This window comes from Excalfactoria chinensis, chromosome 1 (genome assembly GCF_039878825.1).
Source record: "Excalfactoria chinensis isolate bCotChi1 chromosome 1, bCotChi1.hap2, whole genome shotgun sequence".
NCBI lineage: Eukaryota > Metazoa > Chordata > Aves > Galliformes > Phasianidae > Excalfactoria > Excalfactoria chinensis.
In genome coordinates this window covers 45,987,083-46,006,068 of record NC_092825.1, presented here as the reverse complement: position 1 = coordinate 46,006,068, position 18,986 = coordinate 45,987,083, and the positions used below count along the sequence as shown (strand labels likewise).

General features: G+C 42.7%; 1 protein-coding gene across 4 annotated transcripts in view; it reads left to right on the top strand.

The window, feature by feature from the left end:
• The window catches only part of GRIN2B (glutamate ionotropic receptor NMDA type subunit 2B), a 220,667-nt gene that overhangs the window by 22,956 nt on the left and 178,725 nt on the right, over nucleotides 1-18,986 (top strand). For all 4 annotated transcript variants that reach the window (XM_072335356.1, XM_072335347.1, XM_072335338.1 and 1 more), the window contains one exon: nucleotides 12,031-12,459. In XM_072335356.1, the coding sequence (XP_072191457.1) occupies nucleotides 12,049-12,459 (411 nt within the window). In that variant the 5' untranslated portion in view covers nucleotides 12,031-12,048. The remainder of the gene's footprint in view (nucleotides 1-12,030; nucleotides 12,460-18,986) is intronic.

The following is an 18,986-nucleotide window of genomic DNA, read 5'->3' as shown; positions in this document are numbered from 1 at the left end:
TGTTCCAACTTTTCTCTCTGTCTCTCTCTCTCCCAAGACAAAGATGTGAAGAGTGATTGAGCCCTTTCATGTTACCCAGTTTCTCAGAAAGGTGTTAAAAACCTGTGAAAATTGGGTTTTGAACATTTCTGGATCAGCTTGCAGGGACTTTACATTCCCCTTTGGCATAGAGGTACACAGAAACAGGTACATGCAAAAGACACTATGGATTTTAGTTTACTTGAGCATCCTTATATTTATAAATCCACACAGCTTCGTGGGAAAAAATGCCTCCTGGTTTTGAAAAGAGTTCCTGTCATTGTCTTCCTAATGGGACACCAGAGCAGGAACTGTGTCAGAGAGGCATCGCATCCAAGGGCAGATGATATTTTCTCCTCTTGCATGGAAAATATGAGAAATCTGTCTCCAAGCTTGCTCCAGTGTGCACATGTTTAGTCGGTGCTGCTCTTGATGAAGTCAATGAGAGCTGTGCCATGACCTTGCAGTTCAGCCCTGTGGTATGGGTGTGCCCTGCAGAAATGCCAGGGTTGCTATGAGAAGTAGAAATGGGAAACTCCAGGGTGCTATGAGAGGACAACTGGTACTCATGACCAACTTTGGAAAGGCAGTTCATGCAGGCAACATGGTGTGCTTTCCCCACTCCATTGTAGGAGCTGGGTGATATTTGCAAGATTGCAATCTTTGGCTGCTCAGGATGTCAGTGTTGGTACTGTCATATGCAAACAAAGGTGAGACCTAGGTAAAGGCTGTACAGCCTATTGTGGACTGAGGGCTGTAACAGCAGCACTTGAATGGCACTGCAGCTTTGGGTTTATACAAAAATTCTTCATCAGACAGGATTCAGTTCTACTCCAGCACTTCAGAATGGGCAATATGAAGACTGCTTTGGCCACCATATTCATTAAACCCACCCCTTCTGGCTGAGTGGTGACTCTGACCCAGTCCAGAAATTACTCTCAGAGGGAGAACAGCAACTCTAAGCTGGCCCCTGACATGGCAGACAGGCTTCGATTTCTGTCTTTGGGAAGCTGGATTCCTGTAAGGATTGCTCTAAGTGTGAAAGGAGTGGGATTTGAATGTGGTTGCCACCAAACCTATTGGTTTCCTCTCCCAGTTCCCAGGGGTTTATAGAATTTGCAGCATAGGACGATTTCATTCATGGCCTAGTCTGAAGCTGTAGCCCTTGGAATCACCTTTGAAGATTTCTCTGTCAATCCCATATTTCTGGTGCCTCTGACATGGTTGCCCCAGCCAGGATGCTGAGTCTCCAGGCTCCCTGGTGTAACGACAGGCTTTCTGTCTAGGAGGGAATCAGAGTTTACAGGACTTTCTGGGTGTATAATATGAACCAAGTGACTCTGCTCTGGTACCTTCCCCAGATCTGTTGAACCCAGGATCTGAGGATCTCCACTTCTGAGGTGCTCTCCTAGGAGATCTTGTACTTTAATTCACTTACAGAATCTCAATATTGAGCTGGGCCATATGTTTCCATAGTCTGGGAGTTGCAGGTACCAGATTCCTTGGATCCATGGCAGACCCACAGGCAGATACCTTGATAAAACAGGAGATTTTCAGATCTGGATTAAAATTGCCAGAAGGATGGCACCTGCTGCTCCAAAGTTCCAGACCTCCAGTCCACACCCCAGAGTCTGGATGCCCACTGTAGCTCTGCCTCACTCTCCATGGCTCAGCGTTGCTCTTGCTCTTGTCCAGGAAGCTGCTTTGGTGTGAATGTACGAGGAGCTGTGATATTTTCATGAGAAACAGGCATAATAAACTGGCATTTGCTGACAACACAATGTTTTGTCAGAAACTACTGTTCAGTGGTATTTTGCAGTTTGACTTAATATGGCAAAGTTGATATTGAATATCAGGGATTTTGCTTGGAAACTATGACCATTTGTGGTATTACAGTGATTCCTTTCTCTCTGTTGCTAGCTAAGCTAGGATTTATTGTCCTGAAGATCTTGGACAGACAGGTTTTAATACACTGTCTTGGGATCCTGTGGGTAATGTTAGGTATGATCTCACAAGAAGACATTACTGCCTTTGGGGAAGTGCAGTGGAAAGCAATAATAATAATCTCAACTCCTGGAGCTCCTATCACTTGAGAGCTGGAAATACTTTAAGTACAATAAATAATTAAACCTGTCTCTGTGAAACAGAGAAGATGCATCTCCTTTCTGATGAGGAGAATAAGGCAAAGAGTGAAGAAGAAAACGGTGGTGTTTACACTTTCAAAAAATGCTTATTGATTTTTGGATGATGGTGTAAAGGTTTAGAACAAGGCTTCACTGCTTGTGGTTCATCCTCTCCATGCGTTTAAGATTTAAAAGCAGATGCCTATCAGTGCGAATGCAAATAAGCTGAGAGGTGCCATTGGTGGATCAAAAAATGTAACAGTGCTTGAAGTGAGGAACAGAATGACTGTGGGAGCCATGGAGAGCAAAAGATGGAGTAGAGGTAAGTGCTGAATGCAGAAAGCTGAGTAGGATGGTAGGTTAGGACATATATTGTAGACTGAAGAAAGTTTGTGGGGATATTGAAATTATGATTTTTCTATTACGTTGAGCCCCTTTATACTGTTTCAAAAGTATGAACTGATTGTAAAGCTTAAATAACCCATAGCTATATTCTTCCCATGGGATTAGTTTTTCTTTATTGATAGTATATTCTTTACTGTGATTGTTATTTAGTTTTGGTGGTTGTTCCTTCCTGATCTTTCTACCAAAGTTTTTTTTTTTTTTTTTTTTTTTTTTTTTTTTTTTTTTACCTGCTGCAAATGTATATTATAGTAACTTTTGTGTAGAAAGATGTGGCCCAAGAGAGTGGGGCTGCACCCTGAGGAAGCCAGAAGTGGAGCTGGGCTGGAAGGGGGCATATGCTGATGCATCCTTGTATGTATCATGGGGGGATTGAACTGCTAGGGGAGCTACTGGGAGAAGTGGCTTAAGCAGCCAGCATGAACAAATTTGACATGCTGGAGAAAAGAGAAAGTGGAGAAATTTGATGGGGAAAAAAAATGCATGGAAATGGCATTCAGTTCAGCCAAATCTAATCTGTTTGCTTGTGCTGAATTAGACTTTCCATCCTTATCCCTGCAGCATCAACAGCCAGTGACTAGCCGTTGTCCAGATATGGCTTTGTCTGTATGTTTCTATCACTACAACTCCATAGATATGAGGTACTGCTGGAAAGAGGGAGAGGTCAGCTGATGCTGGGTTGGGAGAGCTTTCTGGATGCTACTGACTGAAGCTCTTGGTGAGACAAATTGGCCCTGACCTGTCATAGAATCGCAGGCAATACATGGTCTGGTGCACAGCACTAGCTTAGTGTGAAAACGTATCCAGCAGCTTGATGGCTGGTGCCTTACTGGTCTTTGAACTGAGGGAGAGGAATACTAGGAAAGGGGAGAGCAAAAGAGGGTAAGAACGACAGAAGAAAGGGAAAAGAAAAATGAAGCTACAAAAAAAATTCCTAATTTGGGGTCATCAATTCTTCCTACATCCTGACTTCAGTATTTATTGTAAGAATCAATTTTTTCTAAGGGGATGAGTGATTTTTATGATATTGCTGGGGTGATAGTATACAGCTCCAAGCATCTTGAATGACACTCTTTAATGTCGCATAGTAGGTTTCCCTGTTACTTCTCCTAGATAGATTTTGTTTTCCTTAAAATAGCAATAATAAGAACACAAATCATTTGTTGAAGATCATAGCCAGGCAAGGAAAGACATGAATTTCATAGAATCATAGAATGGTTTGGATTGGAAGAGATATTAGAGATTATCCAGTTCCAACCCTCTGCCATGGACAGGACCACCACCCACCAGCTCAGATTGCCCAGAGCCCCATTGAACCTGGCCTTGAATGACTCCAATGAGGGGGCACCCACAGCTCCTCTGGGCAGCTGTGCCAGTGCCTCACTGCTCTTTGAGTAAAGAATTTCTAACATCTAAATTAAATCTCCCCTCATTTAGTTTAAAGTCATTCCCCATTGCCTTATCACTATCTACCCATGTAAAAAGTTAGTCCCCTCCTGTTATAAGCTCCCTCCAAGTACTGGAAGTCCATAATGAGGTCTCATTATGGACTTTCCAAGCTAAACAAGCTTAACTCCCTCAGCATTTATTCATAAGAAGGTGCTCTAGCCCTCTGATCATCTTTGTGGCCGTCCTCTGGACCTATTTCAGCAGCTCCATGGATGCAGTACTCCAGATGGAACCTCACAAGTGCAGAATAGAGAAGGACAATCACTTTCCTTGCCCTGCTGGTAACCCCTCTTTTGGTGCAGCCTAGGATGCAGTTGGACTTCCAGGCTGCAAGAGCGCTCTGCTGGCTCATGTCCAGCTTGTCATCCACCAGAACCCCCATGTCCTTCTTCACAGGGCTGTTTTGCCACAGGATGGGCAATTATAAGGAAGAAAACTTGAGAACAGGGTTGTCTGGGTGTAGTCATCCATTCTGACCAGAGACAGCTCTGAGCTCCTTTTGACTCAGACTGCTGTGGTCTGTCTTTTCACTTGTGCTAAAACCACCTCTTGGTCCCTCTTACCTCTTGATTAATTCCCCAGCTCTTTTAATGAACAATGTTGGCCTTCTTATGGGGGCACATGGTGATGAACCTTACCTCCCAAAGCACTGCATATCAGTGGCCATATCAAGAGGCCTTGAAGCTCCTGAGGGATAATGGCAGTTTGCAGGATGTGGCCCATCAATGTCTGTAGTGCTATAACGTTGACCTGGACCACTTATCAGCTTCTTAGTCCCACTCAAATCTTGATGTTTTGGACACTGGGCCTTTTTACCTGCTGTTTCTTGTGTGTTTTTGTTTGTTTGTTTATTTGTTTGTAACTCCTTTATGATAGCCTGATCAGGTCTCATGAGCTCTGGCACTATGCTCAGGGCTGTTTAAGATTTGCTGAGAGGTGCCACAAGCAGCAGAGGCAGTACAGTTTCCTAGCTTGCTTTTGCTGCGTAGTCTTCAAGGCTGAAACATGCACCTGTGAATATCTTTCTGAGGGGATGGGCTCACTTGTTTTAAAGATTTACTTTGTGTTGTTCATTATATCTGAGGAGCCTGGCAACAAACTGGAGGGGTATATCCAAAGTGCAGATGCAATTAAAGGCTGTCACCGTCTGGTTCAAAAGCTTTGCTTGGGATTCTCAGTGTTGCAGAAGGAATCACTTCGCCTAAAGAAAGAAGAAAAAGTCATACTGTTTCTACTCATTGTGTGTTGAAAGAAACCTTTGTTATGTGGCTTTTACAGTGTTTACATGTGGCTTCCAAAGAACCAACATTGTGTTTGGCAGCTGCCTGCCTGGTTTCTGCTTTCTCTTCAAAGAATTGATTCAGGGATTGAATAGGTACTGAGTGCAGTGTATGAGCGTATATGGAATGGAAAGGTCCTTCCATCCTTGGAAGTAAAAAATAATACTTTTTTTAATGATTTTTTTTCAAATTTTTTAAAATTCAGTGTCGTAATCTGCCAATGCACATAAAATGCAGAGTTGATCAAGGCTGAGTAGCAAGCTTCAAATTAATACAGCATATAATCAGAAGTGCAGTGGATGTGCTTTTCCAAACCATCTAACCAAAGTTAAAGGTGTTTTTCATGGATACTAATGGGTTAGGGGTACTTAAATCCCAGGTTTCAGAAATCTCAGTCTTTAATATAATTAGGTTATTAATGAGCTGCTGAATTCTGCTTGAAAGTAAAAAGTGGAAGACGAGAATTAAAGAAGGAAGGGAGGGAATGTAGCATGGATTACCACGTTGTTCTTGTTTGATTTATCTGGCAAAAAATGGTGTTGTTCTGGATGCAGCATTCTTCTGCCTGTTCAAATCTGGCTTCCCTTAGTCCTGCTCTCTAGGAAGCAAAGCTACTTTCAACCATGCTGGAATACTTTTGGAGGGGCAGTGTGCATGGAGATGCTTCTCATGCTTTGAATGATTTGCTCTGAGCCTGACACAGAGTAGGGGATGTTCAAAAGTGGGATACCATGCATGGTGAAAAGCCCTTGAAAGCTTTGAAAAGCTAGTTTGAAATGGAGTGTGTGCAGAGTGACAGCTGCGGTAGCTGACCCTTACAGGTGGTGGAATCTTGTCCCTTTGAACTTGTCCGAACAGGGTGCTAGAGGTGAGATATTACCCTGGGAGCAGCGGCTCCGGCCTGGCTCCATAGCCAGGCTCGCAGAGAGCAGTTGCTGTGCCAAGCCTCCATGCCCTGGCATTTAGAAGTTGGCACTGCATAATGCCAGACTGACCTGCTGTCTCGCTTAATGGCTTTTGTATGTCATACTGACTCTCACTGCTCTGCACTTGTGTGCCAGCCTGGGGAAGCAGGTCAGGCTCACTCCTGCTCTCCCTTCCCTGATGCTTCCTTTCTCCTCCTATCCTCATCCTGCTGAGGGCCCAAGGGGGCTCAGTTTAGGAGTAGGGATGAACAAAGCTGAAATTCTGCTGCTGCAGAGAAAAGTCCCAAGGGGTGATCAGATAACCTTCTTCCAAGCGTTTTCAGGGTGGAAATGGTGAGTTGAGAGGGAGAAATTGTTTAGGCTGAATGAAGGAGATATTATTAAAGTAACAGGATAGCTGAGGAAAGGGAAAATTTAAGCTGAGTTTAGAGAAATGTTTCTGAATGTGAGCCTTGAAGGCATCTCCTAGCAGTGGTAATTCTAGTGTTTGAATTGTTTGAGGGCAGGTAGTGTGATAAAGCAGATGCTGTGGAGATCGTGAAATGACTGGGAGAAGGGTGAGACTGTTAAGCAGAGGACTTTTGTTTGTAATTACTGTGAATCATTTGATACTGGACTCAACAGAAGCTTGGAGGCTATGGCTGTAACCGCTGTCCCCGGGATATGTAAAATATGTGGGTGGAAGTAAGTGGGAAGGATGCTAGGAACTTACCTTTGGGTAACCTTACAGTAATGAGACACGGTTCTTCATCTGTTGGGAATTATTTGGGTCTAATAGATGATCAAAGTGTTCTTTGTACCTCCTTAACTGTAAAGAGAGAACTGCTCCTTTGTGTAGGACAGAAAAAAAAGGGAAAGTGCTTTTTTGGACCTTATCATTGGATAGACCTATTGAGCAGACAGAAACAGTCTAGCCTTTAGAGATGAGGAGGAATATCTATGTAATGTATGAGATGAATCTGATACTGCCTGGGCTAGTGAGGAGTGTTTGCCTATATTGATAAGGGAAAACAGGTGAAAAGATAGTAAATTGAGTAGAACTGAAATAACTGAACATCCACACCTATTTCCTCTCACGGAGGAAAAGCTAATAGTGATGAGAGCACTCCAAGGGCTTTGAGGGCTCTGGTTTGGGATGAAAGACATATTCTCTAAAACAAACAAACAGAAAGTTGATTTGAGAGTTATATGGAAATGCATCTGTGGGCCAGCACTGAAATAAACAATAATACTTGCTGGAGAGGGAAGAGCTGTGAAAAGCAGTAAGGAGACCTGCCCAAATGGCCTTGGAGAAATGTTTCTGCCATTGTTAAAGTTCATGTATCAGTAGAAGAATAGCCAGTTTTTGAAGACCACCTATAAAATATATTAAACTTCATTAGTTGTTGTCGAAGACTACTGAAATGCACTGCAGGGAGCTCAGTCAGTCACCACAATGAACCCTTTTGGTACAGGTGCTGGATAGCCATCACTTTCATCACTGGGCATGGAACCTCAGATGACTGTAGACTCTGCCATTTTCTGGCTCTGAATATATGAATATTTTCCTGCAGTGTCATTCATAGAGTTTATCTGTACCTGAGGTGTGCAGGTGCTTCCAGGACACATCCATTGTGCCCTAGATCCATCCTCATCTCAGTCTCTGTTTACAAAGTTCCAGGAACAACAGGGCCATGAGCCAGAAGAAGATTTATGAACACTTATGTCATCTACCTGGTGAGCAGTAGTGTGGAGAATGTCAGCACAAGAGCTGTTAGTGTACAAGCCAGCTGTGCTGACGCTATGGCAGGAGAATGGTTAAAGCAGTGTTAGGAGGTGAGGGGTACTTCTTCAGAGGCAGACAATGTACAGCATGTCTGGAGTAGAGAGGTGGTGATAACCATGGGAGTGGAATGCTGTACTAAGTTGAAACTGGGCTGACAAAAATCAGGGAGTTGGGGAAACTTAGATGTAAACTACAGAGTGATTTTTAGAGACTTAACCCCTGGCTTTTATGAGTAACAGTTTGTGGGATTTGAATCAAGCCTGCTCCTTTCTTTGTATGTGTCTTCTGGGCTTCTGCAACTTATGTGTATGGGAGTTGGTAGAGAAAGACTTAAATATGCACCAGTCTTCTGCTTGTCTAGTGCAGTCACTTCCCTACAGCATTGCTAGGGCACTGTGCTGTTCCCTGGTGGTGCGTTGGATACCAGGCACAAAACATCTTCCAGCTTCCTGGAGTATCTCACATCTGAGGTGGATTTCTTCCTGCCTTCAGCTAAGGCTGTAAACATGAGGGTTGATTTTTTTCATTTATTGTCCAGATCTTATATTCCTACACTCTTCTGATGATGTTCAGTGTCCTGTCTCAGGAAAGTTGCCTTTAAGGCAGCTTTATGTCTGAGACTGAAGCATCACAGGACTTCCTTTTCTTTTGCTGGAGGTGGGGTTTTGGGGCCCTGCTTACACATTCCCAAGGGCCTGTTGCACACGGCTGACCTTTTGGCTTGCCTGCGGCAGATGGGGATACTGGCATCAGCACGCAACAGAGCTGACCCTATCTTTTGCCTCAGTTTCTTTGTCCCACCTAAAGATTGCCTCACTTTGCTCTACGTGGTGTAGCACTTTATTTACACTTAGCCTGGTTGAATGCACAGTGACCTATTTGTGTACTTTCCCAGAAATATCTCTAAACGATGAGCTGTATTTTTGGCTGTGCAGCTAATAATTTTCTATTAGTACTTATCTTAGATTTGATCCACATAAAATGCACTGTCAAATAAGGTTCTCATGATATTTTTAAGCAGTCTAACCTTTTGGTCCTGGCCAAACTCCAACTGAATAATTGCTGTCTGACTACCTACATTCCTCTTGCATTTTCAATTGGAGAAGTTAGTCTCCCTCCCTGTTTTAACAGTGATTGTGTAATATTGTTCTGCAGCATTAAGTAGATGCTGTATTCCTCTACAACGGTGGATATGCTTTATTGGTAAATAAAATAAGATTATAGAGCTATAATCATTTTACAGGCATGTTTATGCCTAAATATAGATATGTCTGTAAAAGCACTTTGTCTGGTATCCTTGTCATGCATTCTATACCAGAGACAAAGGGAGAATATAATAGTGTGGAATAATGTTTTTAAATAAAATAAAAATACAGAGAGAGCAAGAGACATTACTGGCTAGAATGGAGTTTGAGATTTACTGAATTATTTTGGAGAGGCAGAAGGACAGAAAAGAGCCTTCCTGTCACTCATCCTACCGGGGCACCCAACCTGATATTGCCTCAGGTCCACATGCCAGGAACCAGTGTCTGTGTTCCTGAAACACGCTAACAGAGAAGTTATATCTGAGAAAGAGATGGAGGGAGGCTTGTCTTCGGTGGTTGGATAGGCACAGGTTACTTAAGTATTGCTTTTCCTGAGTCAGGATAGGGCTAATGGCTGAGGATCCACAGTGGAGGGAGATGCCAGTTGGCTGCGGTGGCACTGTGACCTCTTCACATTAGTCTTTTCTTAGCCCTGGCAACTTTCTGTGTCACTGGACAAAGACACAGCCTCTAGCGCTTTGCAGGGAACCCCATCATCTTGTACTAAAGAGAAAATCCGTATAGGGGTACATCCCATAAGCCAAACATTCAGTAGGATGGCACCTAAATGCTTTTCATGATCTGGGCCTTTTTCTGCTGTCTCTTGAAAGTAGATGCTACAGATTAATTGGCTTTGAAGCAGATGAAGAGAAGGGAATGGGTTTCTTGGCCAGCATTTTTCCTTATGGGAAAAATCTGTGCTTGGGTGTGAAAGCAGGCAGCTGTCACATTTGCCTGCGTAGTTCTTGCATTGCTGCTCTCCGAGTTCTGTGTTGGAAGGCCCTGTAAAGTATTACTGGTGGGAGAGGGGCTGGGAAAAACCTACAGTCTGCTCCCTGCATATCACAGCTAGCCATTACCTAACCAAGCGTAGTATACTGTGTGAGACTATGCAGAGATCGCAGGAGACATATTTTAAAGAGAGCAAATATAGCATTAAAGTGAGTGAGCAAGAGAGTGAGAGACAGAGAGCTTACAGAGTGCATTAAAGTTAATAAAGCATTGCAGGAGTGGGGACTGCATTTCACTGTGAAGGAATCTAATTTAGTGACTCGTAATTGGAGGATAACAGTCCTGCTGGAATGAAGTTAGCTGTTCATTTTGCCAAACTCTCGAAGTCCCTTGGTTCTTGTGAGCATCTCTCAGAAAGTAGATCTGTCAGGGAGTTTAGAATCGATTGGTGCTTTGTACCCATGGTCCCTTTCAGTCTCCTAAGTGGATTTGGTTCCTCTGGTGCATATTTAATATCTATTTTATTCTCCTGTTATTTATCCAGTAATAACAATGCAGGATACATTCTCATTGCCATGCTGAGCAGGGAGAGAGAGAGCAGGTACTGAGTAAGTGTTCTCCTGGTCAAGGCATGATGGAGTCACGTAAACCCTTTTCTTGGGGCTGACTGGCATCACACAGGCTGCTGAGTGGGCTTCCAACCTCCCCAAAGTCTTGTTGGTATTGTCCCTGCTACTGCAGCCATCTGTTCATTTGATAGAGATATGTATGGCTGTGAAGGGCATGGAAAAGTCCCGTTTCTGGATTCCACAAGGCTTAGAGGGTCAATGGTGTAGTACTGGTGTACTTATTCTAAGTGAGCTTGGGACAGCAAAGTGGCCCTGGATAGGCGGGCTGAGCAGTGCTGCTCCCCAAAGTGATGATGGGTGGCCAGGGAGGTCACTGCTCTGTTTTTGTCACCAGATCAGAGGGGTTTTGGTAATACTTGCTCCTTGCAAGTGCTGTGAGGAATACTTTGTTAGTGTTTGTAAAGCTCCTTTGAAATGAAAAGTGCTGTGAAAATGTGAGGTACTATTAAATCAAGAGTGAATAAAGAGCTAGGAACAATTTTGTTCAGGCAGGAGCTGAAGAGATGACTTCTCTGGGCTTTCCTGTTTCTTCTGTTACGATTATAAAATGAAGTGGATATGTTCAAGGAAAAGATCACTGTAACTTCCTTGGCTGTGGTAGTGGAGGATAAGCTCTTTGAGTCCTTCTGCTTCTTGGAAAAAAGCGTAGTCATGGTGGTCTTAGAGAGAATGTCCTCTCCATACCTCACTGATTCATTTTTAGCTAAGATCATTAGGAAATTTTGCATTCCTGTCTTTTTAAAAACAAATGGACCTTGTGTAGGTGAAAGACATGAGACTGACTGACTACTAAAGATATGAGTAGTCTGTGTTCCTTGGGTAGGAGGGCTGTATGCAGTGCATATGCAGAGTACCACCCACCCACATCCATTCAATGGCATTGCCCATTTGTCTTTAGAGATGCTCTGCTGAGGCAGTAAAAGGGAGTCTTGTCTGTCTGGTCCTTTCAGCCTCTCTGCTATCCATCAGAAGGCCAAACTGATCACAAGCATTAATAATTCCTTTGTGTTGAGGGCAAGCACTTAGACATGGGCTTGACATAAGCAATTAGTTTCATGAAGACAGCTGAACAGCTGTCAGTGGACAATTCTCCTCAATTCTCAAAATTGGTTTTGACTCGGGTCTCAGCATGACATGGGACCTGAGATAGATGACATGATCCCATCTTCTGCTGACAGCTATTCTTTGAAGTGACTCCAAACTCTGGGGTAGAGAACAGAACTTAGTACGTTGCTATGAATGCAACAGAAGGACTGGGCATTGGGCAAGAAAGACTGGTGGGAGGGCAACTAAGGAAGGTAGGTGGATCTGCCTTGAGTGCTGAGTGCGTGACTGACTTGTCAATTAATCACTTTTCCTTTCTCTCACTTTCCCTCTTTCCTTTTGTTCCTTTATTTCTCAGGGAGTGTAAGAGCTGAAGATGAGGTCCAGGGTGGAGTGCTACTCTCCAAGGTTTTGGCTGGTGCTGGCAGTCCTTGCAACAACAGGAAGCGGGACCCACGCGCAAAAAAGCCACCCAAGCATTGGCATTGCGGTCATCCTAGTGGGGACTTCAGACGAAGTGGCCATCAAAGACGCCCACGAGAAAGATGACTTCCACCACCTCTCAGTGGTGCCCCGGGTGGAGCTGGTGGCCATGAATGAGACAGATCCCAAGAGCATCATCACCCGCATCTGTGACCTCATGTCAGATCGGAAGATTCAAGGGGTGGTATTTGCTGATGACACAGACCAGGAAGCCATTGCCCAGATCCTGGACTTCATCTCTGCCCAGACCCTCACTCCCATCCTGGGCATCCATGGAGGCTCCTCTATGATCATGGCAGATAAGGTAAATTTGAACTTGCTTCAGTTGTAGACTTGCAGATTTAAAGTTGAAACAGAGAGAACTATCTTGTTCTGTGATCCTCAGGTGGAGTCTCCTGGGGCTGAAGGGCTGGGGGGATTAGAGAGACTCAGATTCAAAGAGAGATTAAAAGAGCTAACGGTGTAGCACGGCTGAGGAGAGCCTATTAATCACGTGGAATTATCTGCAACAGAGAAAAACCAAGGAGGGAAAGGAACAGATAGAAGAGAGCTGCAAAAGAATGAGCTCTTTTCTTCTTCTTTAAGAAGTGTAAAGACTTTGACAATTGTGATTTTTTTTTTTTTAAAGAAAAAAAAGGTTTTATTTTTACCAGTGTTCTACCTTAGAAATGCCAAGAATTCTAGCTTGTGTTTTTCCTGAAAGGAGCTGTAGGACGTTGTGGCATTTTCAGGGACGTTTAATACAGCTCGTATATCTTAATTGAAAAATAATTGAATCTTTAATAAAGCTACTGTCTCTCAGAAGTGTTAATCAGCTCCTGAAGTTAAATAGGTGCTAGCTAAAGCAAGTAACCAGTTTGAACTGGTCCAGCTAAGCCCTCTCGTTTCCACTGTGTTTCTTTATTCCATCATGTCACTGACATTTCATTTTTCCCTGTCTCTAGTCAGTCTTCCTGGCAGTTACTGCACAAACAGGCCTTCCAACCTCGGCTTTTGGAAGCTGCAATATGCAGAGAGCACTGGCTTTGGCCAGCTGGTATCTGCTAGCTTAGGGGAGCATCCTTGGGTTGCAGTCCGACTCAACAGAAATTTCCCTTGTGGGAGGAGCAGGGGCCCAGCAGTTCATGCCTGAGAGTGCATTTGGCCACCTAGTGTGACTGACAGAGACTCCCAAATGTACTGATGGAGACTATTGAAGAGAAGTGGGCTGCCTTTTTCCCTGCAGACTTGGTGAGAAAGAGATGAGGGCAGCACCTTTATGGAGAAGAACCTCTTGACTGTGCTATGTGCATCATACAGAAGCAAGCAGGGGCACAAGCAGACAGTCTTTTCCTTTTGCAGTCACTCTTCAAAGAATCTGAGACATTTAACTAGGCAGAATCAGGTCTAATTGAATAAAGGGGGGGAATTAAGCTGACCACTGGCAACGTTTCCTCAGAAGGAGATTTAGTGGACTGCGAAATCCAGGCATTTTCTGTTTAATTTAATTTGTAAGTAAATAACCCAGGGCAGGTTATTTTAGGTGAGTAGATGGGAATAAATTAATTATGATATTTTTTTCTCGTTCTTTGACCAAGTGTTCAGTTGCCAAAAGATATACATTTAATACACAGTGTTATTTTCTCAAATCAGTCTTTGAACTTAAGTAGTCATTTAATAAAATAATTACAGTGTTTTTTGGTGCTTTTTTTTTTTTTTTTTTTCCTCCCCTCTCCATGTATTACGGAAGTCATTCTGCCTCATTCTACTCACAGTTAGCATTTTTTTTCTTTAAAAGACCTCATAGAATCATAGTATACCCCAAGCTGGAAGGGACCCATAAGGATTGAGCGCAGCCCATAGCTCCACAAAGGACCACCCAAAAATTATACCTTATGTCTTTGAGCTTTGTCTAGATGCTCCTTGAACTGTTGAGCTCAGCAACAGTGCTGTTATGAGGTCCTCCTGCATTGCACAGTTGTTAATATCTGTGTAAAGCAGGTCTGGAGCAACACTTGAATGCTGTGTTTCACACTTATGGTGGCATTTTATACCTTCTTCAAACAAGCATTAGTATTTTTGGTGCCAGACCTCCTCTGTGCTGGGAAAAGGTCCTTGTGATTTTGCACTTGGCAGACCAAATTTTGATTTCCAAGCCCTGTAGTGTAAATCCAGCACAGTCCCATCACTTGTGGTAGGATTAGATCAGATTTACTCCACCAAAATTCAAATGGAGATTTGGCCTATTGAACTCTGCAAAGATTTTTCTTTTTTCCTCTCTCTCATCTCTCCTTGGGAAGGTGACACCTCATGTGGCTGCCCTGTATACCCCACCAGCTAAGTTCTAAAGAGCCTCTTGGCAAGCAGGCAGCCCACAGAGAACGTGAAGGTGGAAGCATTATGAATGGAGATCTTGTTTTATCAAGCTCCCTTTTTGTAGTTTAGCAGGCAGGGGAAGCACGTTACATACAAAGATCTGTGGTTTCAGGAAAGGCCAAGATTTCTTTAAACGTGAATTGAAAATGCTGACCTTTAGAGCTTCTGTTTCACAGGTGCATAATGTTTAATGGGTTGTATTTGTTTGATGAATTGAATTAAAACATGGTGGAGTGTAAATACATTGATATTCTACTAAAAATGCTGAAGTCAGACTGGTAAATCCTTAATCTGTTTTCCAGAGAGGGCCTTGACAGAGGCATTGCTTTTTACTTATACTTAGCCATATAGTTTGCAAATGAGTTGTGTGGCTGGGGTTTGCTCCTGCAAGCACGCATTGCTTCTGTCAGCATCCCCCCAATGCCTGTAGCAGTCAACTGTGATCGAACTTGCTCAGCATTTCATGGGTTCAGACCTGCACTTACAGTTTTGTTGCATTCCCTCTGCATTTACGATCAATAACACCAGTGCAAACCTAAAGAACAGTGCAAACCACAGGCACCTTGGTGTGACAGATAAGCCCCTCTTCTCTGGAAGCTGAAGCAAAAAACTCCATTGAACCACCTTCCCTGGAGGAATATGAGAAATTGTTACAGCTTCACTGAGGGTTGATAACCCTGTCTGGGAGGATATTTGGGTCCATGTGTGAAAAGAGCTTTGTAATGTACTGTGAAGCTGGTGAATTGACACACACAGAAGGGCAGTTTAAAAATAAAAAAAGAGAGAGAGAGAGAGGAAGGAAAAAGATAAATTTCAGCCTGAATTTACTTCCCTTCCCACTGTGCTCATAGATTGAGATACTGTATAGGTTGTCCTCAGTCAGTGTGTATCTGAAGGTTTGCTACCTGCTAGCTGGAGGTCTAGACATTGCTGCTGTGGAGAGGGTGGTGCCACCTGAGGATAGTTCATCCCACCCACCTCAGAGTGCCCTGAAATGCTTGTGGGACAGCTCTGTAACTCACCACTGATCACAGAAGAAAGCTGTACCCCTATTTCCTTCTGATGCCTCAAGTTAAATGCCATGAATCCTCCCCTAGGTGCACCATAGCAGGTGGCGGCATACTGTGGGAAAAAAAAATCAACATCTGGATTTCCTGATCATTTTCTTCAAATTTTTTGATCTTTTATATTGCATTTGGTTAGATTTTGTGGAGAATATTGGGTTTTCCCTGTTTAGCCTTTTCCTCTGAACAATAAGTATGTAGTTATTTGCATATGTTTTTGCTGTTTCTCTCCTTGGAGTTTATGTCTCTAATCCCACCTGTTTAGCTGTTACAAAGTGTTGCATTTAATCTCTGCCTAATTTGGCATCAGAGGAAAATGACCAGATGATGTTTGCACACTGAGATCTGGGGTTAGTTCCAGGAAATTGGTACAGCACAGACGTGCTGTGCCACACTCCAGCACTGGAGAGACCAGTTTGCTGAGAAAGAGTCTTGTTCACCACTGGTTCATCCCCTTTAGACTCTGATGAGATCGTCAGCAGTGGCATCAAGCAGTAGGAGCTGAAGCTGTCATTTTGTTGCTCCAATAGCCCCTGAGTTGGCTTCTTTCAGAGGAGCAAGTCCTGCAGTTGTAGAGCAGGCTGGAAGAGTGCACCGTTTCAACTCTACAAACAAATGCCTGCTCCTTGTTTCGGTACCAACACCTTGAAAAAAGATTAGGATCATAGCATCATCTCACCAGGACCCCTGATAAGAAAGGGAACTGCATGGATCACTGCTGGTCTGTGTTCAGTCTGGAGCAGATGAAATGGAGAGGAGAGAAATTTTCACCTTCATAAGTGCTAGGATGTAGGGTTCCAAGTGCTTCATCTGTTGAAGCTCTGCTCCCTTCACTTTTCCTGATGTTGCCTCAAAGACAGTTGCCTCATAGTTTAGTTCTTCCTGATCTTAAGCATTGTCCTGAGGACTGCAAAGCGCTTATGACCAGTGAGCACATCTGCTCCAATTCCAGTGTTTAAAATAATTTCTCCTTTCTCCCAAGTTTGAAAGTAGAAATTCTATTACAATGTGGAAATACCGAGTTGATGAGGATACTCTATATTAGGAGACTGATGGTGGGAGGAAACTTTCAAGGCTACAAATGCAGCTTCAGTTCAGATAACTGTGCAAACCAGTATCTTGTATTTGCAGACCTGAGACTGGAAACCTGGGATGGGCTTTTTTCATTATGTTTTTAATATTACCTACTATCGCTTCTGCCCAGAACTAGGAGGTAAAGAAATAGTTGCAGAAGAAGAAGTAATAACAATGGTGTATATTTGACTGACTGGTCTGTTTTATAACAGCAGACTATTTTATTTATTTTTTTTGAATTGCAGGAAAAGTGAACTCGGTAATAATGAAAGTAGGAGAAGTAAGGGCAGGAAGTGCCTTGGGTGCAGCTTTAGAATAACACAATGATGCATAGGCAACACCTAGGAAAAATATTGGAAGAGGAGGGTGATGATGTTTTCCCAGATGAAAATTCTCCTTTATCATTGTTTATCATTGCAGCCCTTGCTATTCACACTCTAGAGCTTGTTCACACAAAGTAGCCACACTGATGGAAATAAAATGGCAGGGAAAAATTATATGATACTGCTACTCCCTTCAGTACCTTGCATCCTGCACCACTCTCCCTTCCCCTCCTCCCTATTCACACCAAAGTGCAATTTCTTTTAGAATCACAGAATCATTAAGGTCGGAAAAGACTTCTAAGACTATCTAGTTTGACTGTCAGCCCATCCCCACCATGCCCCTGCCCTTGTCCCTCAGTGCCACATCCAGAGTTTTCTTAAACACCTCCAGGGATGGTAACACCACCACCTCCCTGGGTAGTCTGCGCCACTGCAGCACTGCTCTTCTTGAGAAGACATTTTTCCTAATAGCCAACCTGGAACTTCCCCTTCTACCTTGCAAGTCCCACAGCATAAATCCCTGTCCCATTTCTTTTTGTTTTCTGAGATTACCAAGACACATCATCTCTCTCTTTCATTGCCAAAGTTTGATGTAATAGCTCTTTGCCCTGGCCACGGATACTGCAGAGGGAGCAAGTCCAGACTTGGACAGCAGGAGAGGTGTGAATGTAGTAAAATGATGCTACGGGTCCAGGGAAGTCAAAACTAGTTGGATAAACTGAGCACCTAGATATATGCTGAAAACCAGGACAAAGTCAAAGACACTGGGACAGTGCTGCTAAAAACAGAATATATGTAATTAAAAGGAAAGCACTTTCACTCTCAGGTTTTCAGAGGTTAAATAAGAGAGATGTATGGGGAATGCAAACCTCATTTCTTGGACGTAAATTTGATTCATTTTCAGTAGACTTGACATCAAAAATTTTTAGAGTCCTTGTTTGAAAGAAATTCAGTAAAACAAAGAGGAAGAGTTCCCTTTGAATGGTTTTATTTGTGGGGGGGAGGAAAAAGATTGATTAAAGGGAAAAAAGACACATTTTGATCTGCAAATATTGAAAGAGTATGGTTCAGTGTTGTTACATTTCTGTTCCTTTTTCCCTCCGAAGCCAAATGGTACAAAGTTGATGTAAATTCACAATACGTTTTCATTTCTCTTAAACTGCACTTGATGATAGTAATAGTTTAAATGTTTCGTAGACTTATTTCATGATTAGAAAAGATCTTATAAATAAATTCAGCAGTTCCCCTTCTAGCTTTTAAGATTTTTATTCAGGACGTGATTATTACTCTTCTTTTGCTTTTGGTACTTGGTTTCCTTTTGCTGCCAAAAGAAAGCTCTCGGTAACTCACAAATAATGAAGTAAATTTAACGTGTCCTCAAACTGCGTCTTCTGTAAAAGCTGGGGAGGGAGGAAAAAAAGGTAGGTCAAAGATACAGAGAATAAAAGCTGTTACTGTGTGACACTGTTGCTTTTTGTTTGAATATACACATGTAATCACAGGCCAGGTGGATCAGTAATTTATGTTTACGTGTGCTTAATCCATCCATACAAAATGAAATTTTTAATACAAAGGAAAATAGGTAGTGTGCCTCTGTTCAGTTTGATTAATATCTCAAACTTTTCCTAGAACAACTTACTACTGTTATTACTTTACAAATAAATTGCAGCATTAAAAATCCCTCAGATATTAGGAAACCTGGAAATGAACTGTTAAGAGCTTTAGCTTCTCCCCAGAGCCATTAAATCCGTCAGTGCTAACTCTCGTTTCCTAAACAAGAGCTGAAGTACTCTTGTTAATATTCTTTCAGTGGAAAAAAAAAAAAAAGAAAAGAAAAAAGGCTTTTTAGGTAAATGTATTTTCTTTTATTAAATATCATAATACAATAGCTTTTTTAATTTTTAAAATTTAATTTCCTTTTTAATTTTTCAAGTTTCCTTTTACTTTCTCTTCAGAGTGCTTAGGAGAAATGCCATCTAAAGGCTTTCATTTCTTGGGAGGTAGTGTTTTTGAGA